The 12,545-nt window shown below is 36.1% G+C and overlaps 1 protein-coding gene across 10 annotated transcripts in view; it reads left to right on the top strand.

The window, feature by feature from the left end:
• Positions 1 to 12,545, top strand: part of CCDC138 (coiled-coil domain containing 138) — a 99,226-nt gene that overhangs the window by 48,494 nt on the left and 38,187 nt on the right. For 9 of the 10 annotated variants that reach the window (XM_037015573.2, XM_037015572.2, XM_017674392.3 and 6 more), the window contains 2 exons: positions 4,369 to 4,485; positions 7,832 to 8,024. The exons of the other annotated variant lie outside the window; for it this stretch is intronic. In XM_037015573.2, the coding sequence (XP_036871468.1) occupies positions 4,369 to 4,485; positions 7,832 to 8,024 (310 nt within the window). The remainder of the gene's footprint in view (positions 1 to 4,368; positions 4,486 to 7,831; positions 8,025 to 12,545) is intronic. 10 annotated transcript variants of the gene reach the window in all.

The following is a 12,545-nucleotide window of genomic DNA, read 5'->3' as shown; positions in this document are numbered from 1 at the left end:
TCCTACCAGTGATACACAGGTTCCAATTTCTGACATCTTGCCAACACTCGTTACCTTCTCTGAGTGTTTTTATAGTAGCTGCCCTCATGGGTGTAAGTGGTACATCATTGTGATTTTGACTTGTATATCCTTAATGATTAGTGATGTTGATCATGTTAGATGCTTATGGGCCATTTGTATATCTTCTTTGGAGGAGTGTGTATCCAAATCCTTTGCTCATTTTTTAATCCAGTTGATTTTTTGTTACTGAATTGCAGGAGGATTTCTTTATAGATTACAGATACCAATCCCTTATCAGATATATGATTTGCAAGTATTTTCTCCCATTCTGCAAGTAGCTATTTCACTCTGTTTAAATTGTCCTTTGGTGTACAGAAGTTTTTAATTTTAATGAAGCCCAGTTCATCTATTTTTCTTTTGTTGTCTGTGCTTCTCATATCAAAGAATTAATTGACAGATCCAGTTTTTTAAAGCTTTTCCTTCTGTGTTTTTTTCCAAGAGATTTTTAGTTTCAGCTGTTATATTTAGGTATTTGATTCCTTTTGTGTTAACTTTTGTGTCTGGTATAAGATAAGAGTCTGACTTCATTTTTTGCATATAGTATCCAGTTTACCCAGTATCATTTGTTGAAGAGACTGTCTTTTCCCCTATTTAGTGGTCTTGGCACCTTTGACAGACATCATTTGGCCATATATGTGATAGCTTATTTCTGGGTCCTCTATTCACTGCAGTTTGTGTTAACCTTAAAATGGACATTCTTTGCCCCGACATTTGGCAAATATTTGACTATGTGTGTTTCTAGGCTTTCCATGTTTTCATGGTTAACTTTCAGATATTTAATTTATCTATAATATATCTTGGTGTAAGGAGTAGAGTAGATATCTACTTTAAATTTTTAAATGATAAACAAGTTTCTGCTTGTGGAGTAACTGCTATTTTCCCCATTATTTTTTTTTTTTTTACACGTGAAATGTACTTCTGAGGTGGGGTCTATTTTGTGGTCACTACTCTATTCCTGCCCTCCTCTCAGTGTTCTGATTAATTGTGACTTTATGTAATTATATATGGGCAAGGGATGTCTCTCCTCTTGTTTAGTTAGAATTATTTACAGTAAGTCATCTCTCTTTCTATGCAATTAGTTTTTCATGTTCTTAAATGAAGTTTATAGTTTTCCACTTGTATATTTTATGTTTCCCTTTTTATTTATTTGGGTGGTTTGGAATTTATTTTTTGGTGTTGCAAATGGGATCTTTTTTCTTTCTTTAAAATCGGATATTAGTGGTATTTGGAAGATAATTTTGTTTTTTATATTTTTAGCAAATAGACTTTACTGAAATCATTAGTTCTAACAATTGTTAAAACAGCTTCCTTGTGTTTTCTAGTCACATTATTTAAATTAGTGAAAATACTGTTTTCCAGTGTTGAACATTTTGTTACTTTTCTCCTCTCTTTTAAAAGTTGATATAAAAATATTGACTTAATATTACTTAATCCTTCCAGAGAAAGGTAAATAATAGAAGTGGTAATAGATGGAATCCTGTCTTGGCCTGCCTTTGATAGCTTCACTTCTGTGTGTTTCATGATAAAATGTGATTGGCTTTTAGAAACCAGGTTTTCTCTTATACAGAAGTAGGCCCTATGTAATGGTTCTCCTTGTCTCTTTCTGTCTTTTTTCCTCCTTTGAACTAACCTGGAAGGTTCCCAGAGGCAGGGATATTACCTTATCCCCCTCCCTACGACCTCAGTTTTTCTTTATAGATATTAGGGACACATTTCCTTTATCTTTTATATTAGGGACAAATTTCCTTTATAGATAATAGATAACTGTGAACTGATGTTTTACAGGAGATAACTTGAAATTTGTGTGTGTGTGTTTAATATTTTAAAATAGATTAGATCATATAGTTGTTCTCAGTTTAAAAATGCTTTGACATGTATTTTTTTATGTGAACCTCATAGCAATTTCTGTGAGATAATCAGAGCAGCTCTTATGCCAGCTTTATAAACAGCATTAAGAGAGCTTTATGATTTTGTTACTTATGATGATCAAATGAATGAGGAGGAACCAGCAAAAGATACTGAGTGAGCAGAGAAGGAGGGAAAACTAGAAGAAATTGGTCAGGGAAAAGGGTACAGAGGAAGAGGGAGTGGTCAGTGTTACCCATCTGAAATCTTGTAGCAAAAGGACATACTTTTGAATGTTCATAAACATCTTTAAAAATAATTTCTATGTACAGACAAAGAGGAAACTAAGTATCACCCCAATATACTAGAAATCACCCCAAAAAACTAAAATCTTGGTAATATTTTTTAAAAGCATCCTTTTATAGATCTTTTTCAATATAAATTCATATAGATATATATTTTTATAAATGGGAACCTCTTACACTGCTTTTATCACCCAAGAGTGTGCCATAGCAATAAATACAGATTCCATTATCATTTTTTCTTTTTTTTTTCATGATCTAATCTCTTTATTTGAGGCAAAAACAGAGCCATTTCCCTGAATCCAAAGGTGACACAATGGAAATGGTAATCTTGTCTAAAGACACCTGGGGACCAGACCAATCTGCATCCTTGCTATTCTCCAATCCTGTTTTCCTCCTTCACTATGAACTTTCTGTTCTACTCAGTAATTAGTACTGGCAGCCTCAGATTTGCTCTTCTGTTTTCATAATTCATTTACTTTTTTTTTCTAGTATCAGTCTACAATTACATGAGGAACATTATGTTTACTAGACTCCCCCCATCACCAAGTCCCCCCAAAAAACCCCATTACAGTCACTGTCTATCAGCGTAGTAAGATGCTGTAGAATCACTACTTGCCTTCTCTGTGTTGTACAGACCTCCCCATGCCCTGCCCACATTATACATGCTAATCGTTATGCCCCTCTTTCTTCCCCCCCACATGTACCACATCTTCTTTATCTATTCATCTACTGATGGAGACTTAGGTCGCTTCCATTTCTTGGTTATTGTAAATAGTGCTGCAATAAACATAGGGATGCATATGTCTTTTTCAACTGGGCTGCAGCATTCTTAGGGTAAATTCCTAGAAGTGGAATTCCTGGGTCAGATGGTATTGCTATTTTGAGCTTTATGAGGAACCTCCATACTGCTTTCCACAATGGTTGAACTAATTTACATTTCCACCAGCAGTGTAGGAGGGTTCTCCTTTCTCCACATCCTTGCCAACATTTGTTGTTTGTCTTTTGGATGGTGGTGATCCTTACTGGTGTGAGATGATATCTCATTGTGGTTTTAATTTGCATTTCTTTGATTATTAGCGATGTGGAGCATCTTTTCATATGTCTGTTGGCCATCTGAATTTCTTCTTTGGAGAAGTGTCTGTTCAGCTCCTCTGCACATTTTTTAATTGGATTATTTGCTTTTTCTTTGTTGAGGTGCATGAGCTCTTTATATATTTTGGATGTCAATCCTTTATCGGATCTCATTTATGAATATATTCTCCCATACTATAGGCTGCCTTTTTGTTCTATTGGTGGTATCCTTTGCTGTACAGAAGCTTTCTGGCTTGATATAGTCCCACTTGGTCATTTTGACTTTTGTTTCCCTTGCCTGGGGAGATATGTTCATGAAGAAGTCGCTCATGTTTATGTCCAAGAGATTTTTGCCTATGTTTTTTTCTAAGGGTTATATGGTTTCATGACTTACATTCAGGTCTTTGATCCATTTTGAATTTACTTTTGTGTATGGGGTTAGACAGTGATCCAGTTTCATTCCCTTACATGTAGCTGTCCAGTTTTGCCAACACCAGCTGTTGAAGAGGCTGTCATTTCCCTATTGTATGTCCATGGCTCCTTTATCATATAATAATTGACCATATATGTTTGGGTTAATGTCTGGAGACTCTATTCTGTTCCACTGGTCTGTGGGTCTGTTCTTGTGCCACTACCAAATTGTCTTAATTATTGTGGCTTTGTAGTAGAGCTTGAAGTTGGGGAGTGAGATCCCTCCCACTTTATTCTTCCTTCTCAGGATTGCTTTGGCTCTTCGGGGTCTTTTGTGGTTCCATATGAATTTTACAACTATTTGTTCTCCATTACCATTTTTAGTGGTTGTATATGTACCACAAATTTATTTAACCAGATTCATAGAATGTGTTTGTGTAGGTTGATCTCCTTAAATCCTACTACATGTTCTATTTCTGGGTCAAAGAAAATACGTACTTAAAATTTCAAATACATGTTTCCATATTGTATAGTGTATGGTGTTAAAGTGAAGATTTTTTTGTTAGATAATTTTGTTTTTTCTTTTGTAGAAAGGTGTTTTTTGGAAAGTTGTGTTAATTGATTTCAGACACCTAAAAATACTGTGCATTTATATTTTCCATCATTTTATCTTCAGCTTTTGCCTGCGATGACAGAGCAGCTACAGTGGATGCCATTTGTCAATGCCAAACTTCATGTGCCTTTCTTAAAATTTATATATTGGTCTCTAAGGCAACTAGATGCTGGAACACAGGTAATTGACTAACAGGAGTCTCTCTTCAATTAATACTGTGTGTGGTAGTATTTCTCTTAATCTTGTTCTTCCACAAATTTTTTCTTTTTGTATGTGTTCTGTTTATAATTCAGGACTTCTTGCCTCCCTGCTTTGTTCCCTGCTTTTTCTTCATATGCAACTTCTCAATGCGTAGATTTGGTTCAACATGTAACGTTATTATTTGAGTTTCAGAATTTTATAAATAAGGAGTTTTGCTGTGTTAAGTTATTGTTAAAACTAACTGTCCTTTCTCCACCACCATTTAATTTGTAATTTTTCATATTTATTGAGGTAATAGAAATTAAGGTTTTTTTTTATGTTTATGCCAATAAATACACATTAGCTACCTGGACCAATGATTGTTAAGATGACCAAATCACAGAAGAAAAAGTACTTACAAAATGAGTGGCATCTGTTTCCTGCTCATATAAGTTTATTTAATTCAAATTTTGACATGCATAGGTAATCATTTGTGCTGTAAAATGTGTTAGGTCTGTAACATTTTATTTCCCCAGCTAGGCATCCACTGGGGATCTTGGAACATATCTCTGCACAGATAAAGGGTGATTACTGAAACAAAATATTCCAGATTTCTTCCTTTTGTCTCTTACTCCTTTGTGTCATTGCTGTCATTCATTCCACTTGCATGTAAACATACATAAGCATGCATTGTATATATGTTCATACACACATATGTAACCAAATACCTTTTTGCTATTATTTTTAACAAACTGTATCTGTTAAATCAGTTAAGAATAAGAAAAATAAAAGTTCTTATTTTATCTGCACTTATTCCTTCTCTAATGCTCTTTGTTTATGTACATCCAAGTTTCCTTTTCCTTCTCTATAAACTTAACATTTCTTGCAAGGTATGTCTGCTGGAAACAAATTACTTTAATTTTTTTGGTCTGAGAAAATCTTTATTTCTCCCTCATTTTTGATGGATAATTTTGCAGTGTGTATAGTTCTAGGTTGGTGGGATTTTTTTTTCTCTCAACACTTTAAATATCTCACTCACTCTCTTCATGCTAATGTCGTTTTTGAGAAGTTGAATGTAATTCTTATCTTTGCTTCTCTAAGGTAAGCTGTTTTTTCCTCTGGCTTAAGACTTTTTTATTTATCTTTTATTTTCTATAGTTTGAATATATATGATTTGGTGTAGTTTTGGGTGGGTATTACCCTGCCTGGAGTCCTCTGAGCTTCCTGGTTCTGTCCTTTAGTGTCTGACCTTAATTTGGGGAAATTCTCAATCATTATTGTTTTCTGTTCCTTTCTCTTGTTCTGGTGCTTCCATTTCCCATATGTTAAACTTTAAGAAAAAAAATAGAGGAGAAAAATCTTCATAATCTAAAGTTAGGCAACAAATTCTTAAATTTGACACCAAAAGTATTCCATTTTTTTAGTCTCCTGCTTTCTCTTGCCTTCTGTTTAAGTTTCTACTGATGTATCTTCAAGCTGAGAGATTATTTCTTCATCCATATCCACTCTACTAATGAGCCCATCAAAGGCATTATATAATGTAGTTATTGATATATTGGATCTTAAGTCTGTTACTTTCTTTATTTTTTATTTACTGTTTTTATTTTTTGTCTCTGCTTTTCATTTCCCTGGTTTCTTTTTCCTTCTTTCCTGTGGGTCACTTGAACATTTTCTGGAATTCCATTTTGATTTATTTCTAGAGGTTTGAGTATATCTTTTTATAATTTTTTGCATAGTTCTTTTAGGTATTACATTGTATATAAGGAACTTATCACAATCTACTTGTGGTTTCAAGTTAGAGTGAAGTATAAAAACCTTGCTTTCCTTTTCATCCCTTAAATTCCCCCTCTATAATATAATTGTGTTAATATTTCTCCTTTGTATATCTAGAGCAACATTACACAGTGTTATCATTTTTGCTTCAACTGTCAAACATAAAACTCAAGGAGAGTCTAATGTACTTGCCCATATTTTTGCTTATTGTGTTCTTTGTTCCTTCCTATGTTCCAAGGTTCCTGTTTTTATCATTTCATTTCTGTTTAGAGAACTTCCTGTTTGCAGTCTTTTAGAGTAGGTCTGCTGATGACAAATTGCTTTAGTGTTTCTTTATCTTAGAATGTCCTGATTTCCCCTTCACTCCTGAAGGATATTTTCACTGGGTATTGGATTCTAAGATGACAGTTTTTTTTTCTTGCAGTTCTTGAAAACTTTTGTGCCAGTCCTTTCAGCATATTTCCATGGTTTATGATAAGAAATCCACTGTTACTTGAATTGCTTTCCCTATATATGTTTATTTCTCTTTCACTGCTTTCAATTTCTTTTTACACCTCTTTACACCCTTCAGTTATTTCTTTAGTTTGATGAAAAGTTGTCTATGTGTCATGTTGATCTTACTGGATTTATCCTGTTTGGGGTTGGTCAGCTTCTTCAATCTCTAGGTATATTTTTTTGCCAAATCTGAGAAGCTTTTAGCCATTGATTTAACATTATTCAATATTTCTCAGCCCTGATTTTTCTTCTAGGATTCTGATTGACATGATTGTTAAATCTTTTGTTATAATCCTTCAGTTTTTGGGGTTCTATTAACTTTTTCCCCTAGGTTTTTTTTTTCTTTCTGTTCAGATGTGGTAATTTCTGTTGTTATGTTTTCTAGTCATTACTAAATCTGGTTAGGCACTATCATCTGCAGCAGTTTAAAATGGTTTCCCTTTATTTGGTTCTTAACGTTTATGTGGAATACCTTAAGAACATACAGTATTTTAGAGCCTGTGTTGTTCTATTATTTTTTATTCTGTTTTGCCCATTTTCTCATTTTGGTTTATTCTTCATGATTGTAACCCAGTATTTTATTCTTCTGAAATTGTTAAAAGTTATTAAAATCATTGTGATATTTATAGTGATGCTGAGCTCTAAAGCAATGAGGCCCTTGATGATCACTTTATAAGCCATCAGGTAAGAAACACCTGGTAAGCCATTCATCAAGGATGGTGGAGCCCTGAAGGACCCATACTGCCTACCTCTGTTCCTTTGAATTCTCTGCCAGGAATATATCATGATCTCATGCTCTTAGATGTTTTAAAATTGAATCTTATCTCAATTCTTCTCCTAATTTTACTCTTAGAAAACTATTTCCAACTTCTTAATTCTAGGAGACTACTAATTTTTGAAAAATACATGTTCATAAGTAGTTGTAAAAAGTTGATTATAAAATATTTACTTTCCAATCTTGCATATTTTCAATTAGCAAAAATTTGACTTTAGTTCATATATTTTTTGCTTATAGTATTTAAAATACATATTTTCTGAACATGAATAAGTATATTAAGGCAGTACATATTTTTAACAGCACTCAACTATGACATCAACATTGAGGAGGCTGGGTGAAGACATATTCAAAGGAGTGGTAACGAAGGGAATTCAAGATAATTCTGTAGAGCTTTCTGTGGAGAATAAACCCAGGGCAGCTGCTTTCTTTAGGAGCTCCAATTTACCACTGAGATTTTTATCAACTTTAATTGTTCTCAAAACAGTCACTCAAGGTAAGCTTTCAAATGTGCTTGTGGTATAATTTTTCATAAACAGCTAGAAGGGAATACCATATAGTGAAGCAATTCTGATATAGTCATGTATGTTTTGCACTTTCAGAATGAGGCTGTTATTTGTTTTATAATGGTGACATATTATTTAAAAAACTACTTTTATTTGCTGAATTTGATAAAATGGAGTTGTTGGTTGGATTGTCGTCCCCTCCCAGAAGCCTTTGTTGATTCTCTTCAATCATATCCCCATAACAGCCTTTGCTTACTACTGTGATTGCATTTGCCATGTAGTATTGAAATTGATAGTTCATTATTTTCCACTGGAACAGGTGTTAGCATATTATAGCCCAGGGGCCAAATCTGACTGACCAGCCGCTTTGTAAAAAAAGTTTTATTTGTAAACATCCATGCTGATTTTTTACACATTGTCTGTGACTGTCTCTGCCTTACAATGACAGAGATGAGTGGTTGGCAGCAGAGACTGTGTGGTTCCTGAAACCTGTGATATTGTGTAACCTTTACAGGAAAAGCTTGTCAATCCCTGTACTGGTCTAAGTTCACTAAGTTTGTCCTGTTCATTACTGTTACCTCTGCATCTAGAATAGTGCTTGATTGTATAATAGTGAATAAGGAAATGAATGAATTGAAAGTGTTTCAATAAAAAAAATTTTTTTGTATTTATAAGTAGTTATCTGTTTTTATTGTAAAGTATAAGAATTTTTCTTAAAGTAAGTTGTACCAGTGCAAACTGTAAATATACCATTTTTCTATATTTCCTGTTTGTTAACCTATATAATTCAGTCTAGTTGGCTCTTTAAGTGGGCAGTGACAGTAATTTAATTTTACTACTTTCTCTGAGGATGTTCTGTTTAATTACTCCTGACTAATCGAACTTCAACAGCAACAGAAACTACAACTGTCTTCTTAGTTATTTTTTCCTTATGGTTATAGTTCTCAAGGTTTGTACATATTGGGTGGTAACTGTTTGAAAAATCATTTATGAACAGGGGCTGTTAACCCAAAGTAAAGTTTACCACATATCAACATTTATTATAAAATCATTTGATAAAATACAATGTTCATTAGTGATAAAACTAATGAAATAGAGAAAACAGGAGGGAATTAGGCACTCCCTGTTAATACTCCTGTGCAGTATCATATTAGACATGCTGACCTATAAATGCTGTGACCCATAAAAGGATAAACATTCAAAGGGATTAGAGAAAACTCTTTAATTTGTGAATACTGTGGCTATAAAAATTGAGGATATTCAAAGAAACTAAGAAATGTATTAAATATATGTGCTATGGTTTGAATATTTGTGTCTTCCTCGATATTCCTATTGTGAAATCCAAACCCCTAGAGATCGATGATGGTATTAGAAGGTGGGGCACTGGGGAGGTGCTTAGGTGAAGTCCTCGTGAATGGGGTCAGTACCTGTATAAAAGAGACGCCATAGAAAAGCCTAGCCCCTTGCACCATTTGTGGGTACAGAAGAGGTCCCAGGCTACCAGCCAGGAGGAGGGCCTTCACCAGAACGTGGTCACATGGGCGCCTTCATCTTGCACTTCCCAGCCTCCAAGACTGTTAGTCATACATTTCTGTTGTTTATAAACCACCCAGTCTCTGATATTTTGTTATAGTAACCTGAATGAACTAAGATAGAATTGGTGTTTCAGAAATTGAGCTCCAGGGGAAGTTCACAAAAATCTGTTGACTTTGAATATCATGACTATCTGTGACTGTAGTATGACTACTATGACTATCACTCATAACCAAGTTGAATAAACAAGTCTTGTTCATGTAGGCAGAATAAAAAATGTAAAATGTGGACATTGATCTAATATGATACCTATAAACCTCATCCTTTGTGAACTGTAACAGGGCATAAATAAGGATATGGGTAAATAATAGATGAATGAAAAGGTTAAAAAGATTATTGCTGAAGTTAATGGCAGAAATAAAGGACATTTATTTTTCTTCCCAGGAAGACCAAGTATATTAAGAAATATAATACTGCATGTACAATTTCAATAATACTAATTGAAAATCTACTATAGTTTGTGTAAATTGAGAAAGTGGTAGGAAAGTGTGAAAAGATTGTAAGGAAATACGTTAATTCAAAATAAGTAAAAGAGCAACACTGGGGCAGCAGCTTGCCTTAGCAAATTTTACAACAGTTGTGTGGAGTCAGACAAGATGACGAAGAAGAAGATCCTGAGCTCAACTCCTGCCATGGACACACTGAGGCTGAGACTACCACCTGGCAGCTCTGTCTGAGAACAGCCTGAAGACCAGCAGAACAGCTCTTCTACAGATAAAGACATAAAGAAAAACCAGTCTGAGAACAGTAAGGGGCAGAGCCTCAGTCTGGTTGGGATCCAAATGCCCAGCGCAGTGGCCCATAAGCAGGAGGGATATCACAGGTGAGGGTTCAAGCCTCGCACAGGTCAGTCCCCACTCCCCCCACTGGAGTTCTGTCCTGGGAAGCCAAGCTCTCATAATGTCTGCTTTGAAAATTAGTGAGGCTTAACTCCAGAAGAGCTAGAGAACTATAGGAAACCAACTGTCCACTTTTAAGGGATCCATGCATTATCTCATTTGCTCCAAAACCCTGTACAGAGTCAGCAGTTTAAAAACTGCCTGGGTCATTATTGAAGGAGACTTACTAATTTTTGGACAGGTACTGGAGGGGCAGGGACCTGTATGAACTTTCTCTGGGACTGGAAGTGGTGGCAGGTGCCAGTTTTCTAGACTTCTTCAACCTAGCTGGCCCAGGGCTGCAGGTGCCAGTTCTGGCACTGTTCATCAGCCTTGCCAGTACTACTAGCCCCTTGCTATCATTCTCTGTGGACCCACCCCTGCAGGGGCCCCTCCAAAGTGGCTCCACCCCAACATATCCAGTGGGCATTATTGGCCAGGACCAGCCCCCCTGCCACATAGCTACTACCCTGCCACATCCAGTGGGCAGTCTTACCTTGGACTGTTGCCTTCTCCAGGCAACTGCTGTCAGGGGGCTGGGGGAGGGAACAGAGGGGATCCCCACCCAGAAGTCACCTGGAACTTACTACCAAGCCTCCCCGCCAGTCACAGTACACCAGGGCTATCCACCCACCACATATCCACAACAGCCATAGGGCCACCCCACCCATGGCACACCTGCAGTAGTTAGTCATGGCTGGGCACTGCAGCCAGCAGGTCAGTCTATCACTAGCATTCCCTTAGAGCTGTGGCCCAGTCACAGTGAGATGGTGCACACAGCCCACACAGGGGACACCCTGGAACACCTGGTTTTGGTGACTGGGGGGATTGTGCTTCTGGGCCCCACAGGATGCCTTCTACTTTAAGCCACCATCTTGAAGATGAGGGGACAATTTCCCCACCAAATGCTTAGAAACAAACACGGTCACACAAAATGAGGAAATACAGACATAACTTCCAAATAAAAGAAAAGACAAAACCTCAGTAAAAGAACCAAATGAAAGAGAGATAAGCAATATACCTGATCAAGATTTCAAAGTAATGGTCATAAAGATGCTCACCAAATTTGGGAGAAGAGTGGATGAACTTCAACAAAGTGGAGATATTAAAAAGAATCAATCAGAGGCAAGAATACAAAAACTGAAATGAATAATAAACTAGAGGGAACCAACAGCAGGTCAGAGGGCGCAGAAAAATGAACGGGTCAGCAGCCAGGGAGATGGCAGAGGAAATCAGGCTGAATGCAGAAACAGAAGGTAGAAAGTCCATCACCCTGAAACTGGCCTCATGAATGTTAAAGGGACTTCTTTGAGCAGAAACAAAAAGTCTGTAACTAAAAGTAAGAAAACTGAAAAAATTTCACTGGCCAAAACAAACACACAGGGAAGGTCGTAGATTATCTTAAAAAGCCAGTGTGAAGGTTAAAAGACACAGTGGTAAAATCAACCACATATATAGTAATTAGTTAAGGGATATGCAAGATAAAAGAATGTAAAATATGTCAAATGCATAAAATGTGGGGGTAAGTGTAAAAATCTGATACTTTTAGATTGCATTCAAATTTGAGACCATCAGCTTAAACTGCTATGTACATGGGATGCTAAATGTGATCTTCGTGGGAACCACAACCAAACGCATAATAGATACACCCATAAAGAAGGGAACCCAACCATAACACTAAAGAAAGTCACAAAGGAAGAGAGCAAGAGAGGATGACAAGAACTACAAGAACAACCGGAAGGCAATCAACAAGGTGCTGGTAAGCACATACCTGTCAATACATGGGGCCACCTTGGACTGAAAAGCTTTTGCCCAGCAAAGGATACCATAAGCAAAACAAAAAAGGCAACCTACAGAATGGGAGAAATACTGCCAAATGATTTATCTGGTAAGGGGTTAATATCCAAAATACACGAAGAACTCATACATCTCAACACCAGAAATACAAAAAACAATCTGATAAAAATGGGCAGAGCACCTGAACAGACATTTATCCAAAGAAGACAAAGACATATAGGTGGCCAACAAACACATGAAAAG

Source organism: Manis javanica, chromosome 1, assembly GCF_040802235.1.
Source record: "Manis javanica isolate MJ-LG chromosome 1, MJ_LKY, whole genome shotgun sequence".
NCBI classification, from domain to species: Eukaryota; Metazoa; Chordata; class Mammalia; order Pholidota; family Manidae; genus Manis; species Manis javanica.
Note: the sequence above shows the minus strand (reverse complement) of the source record. Positions and strands in the feature narration are given on the sequence as shown.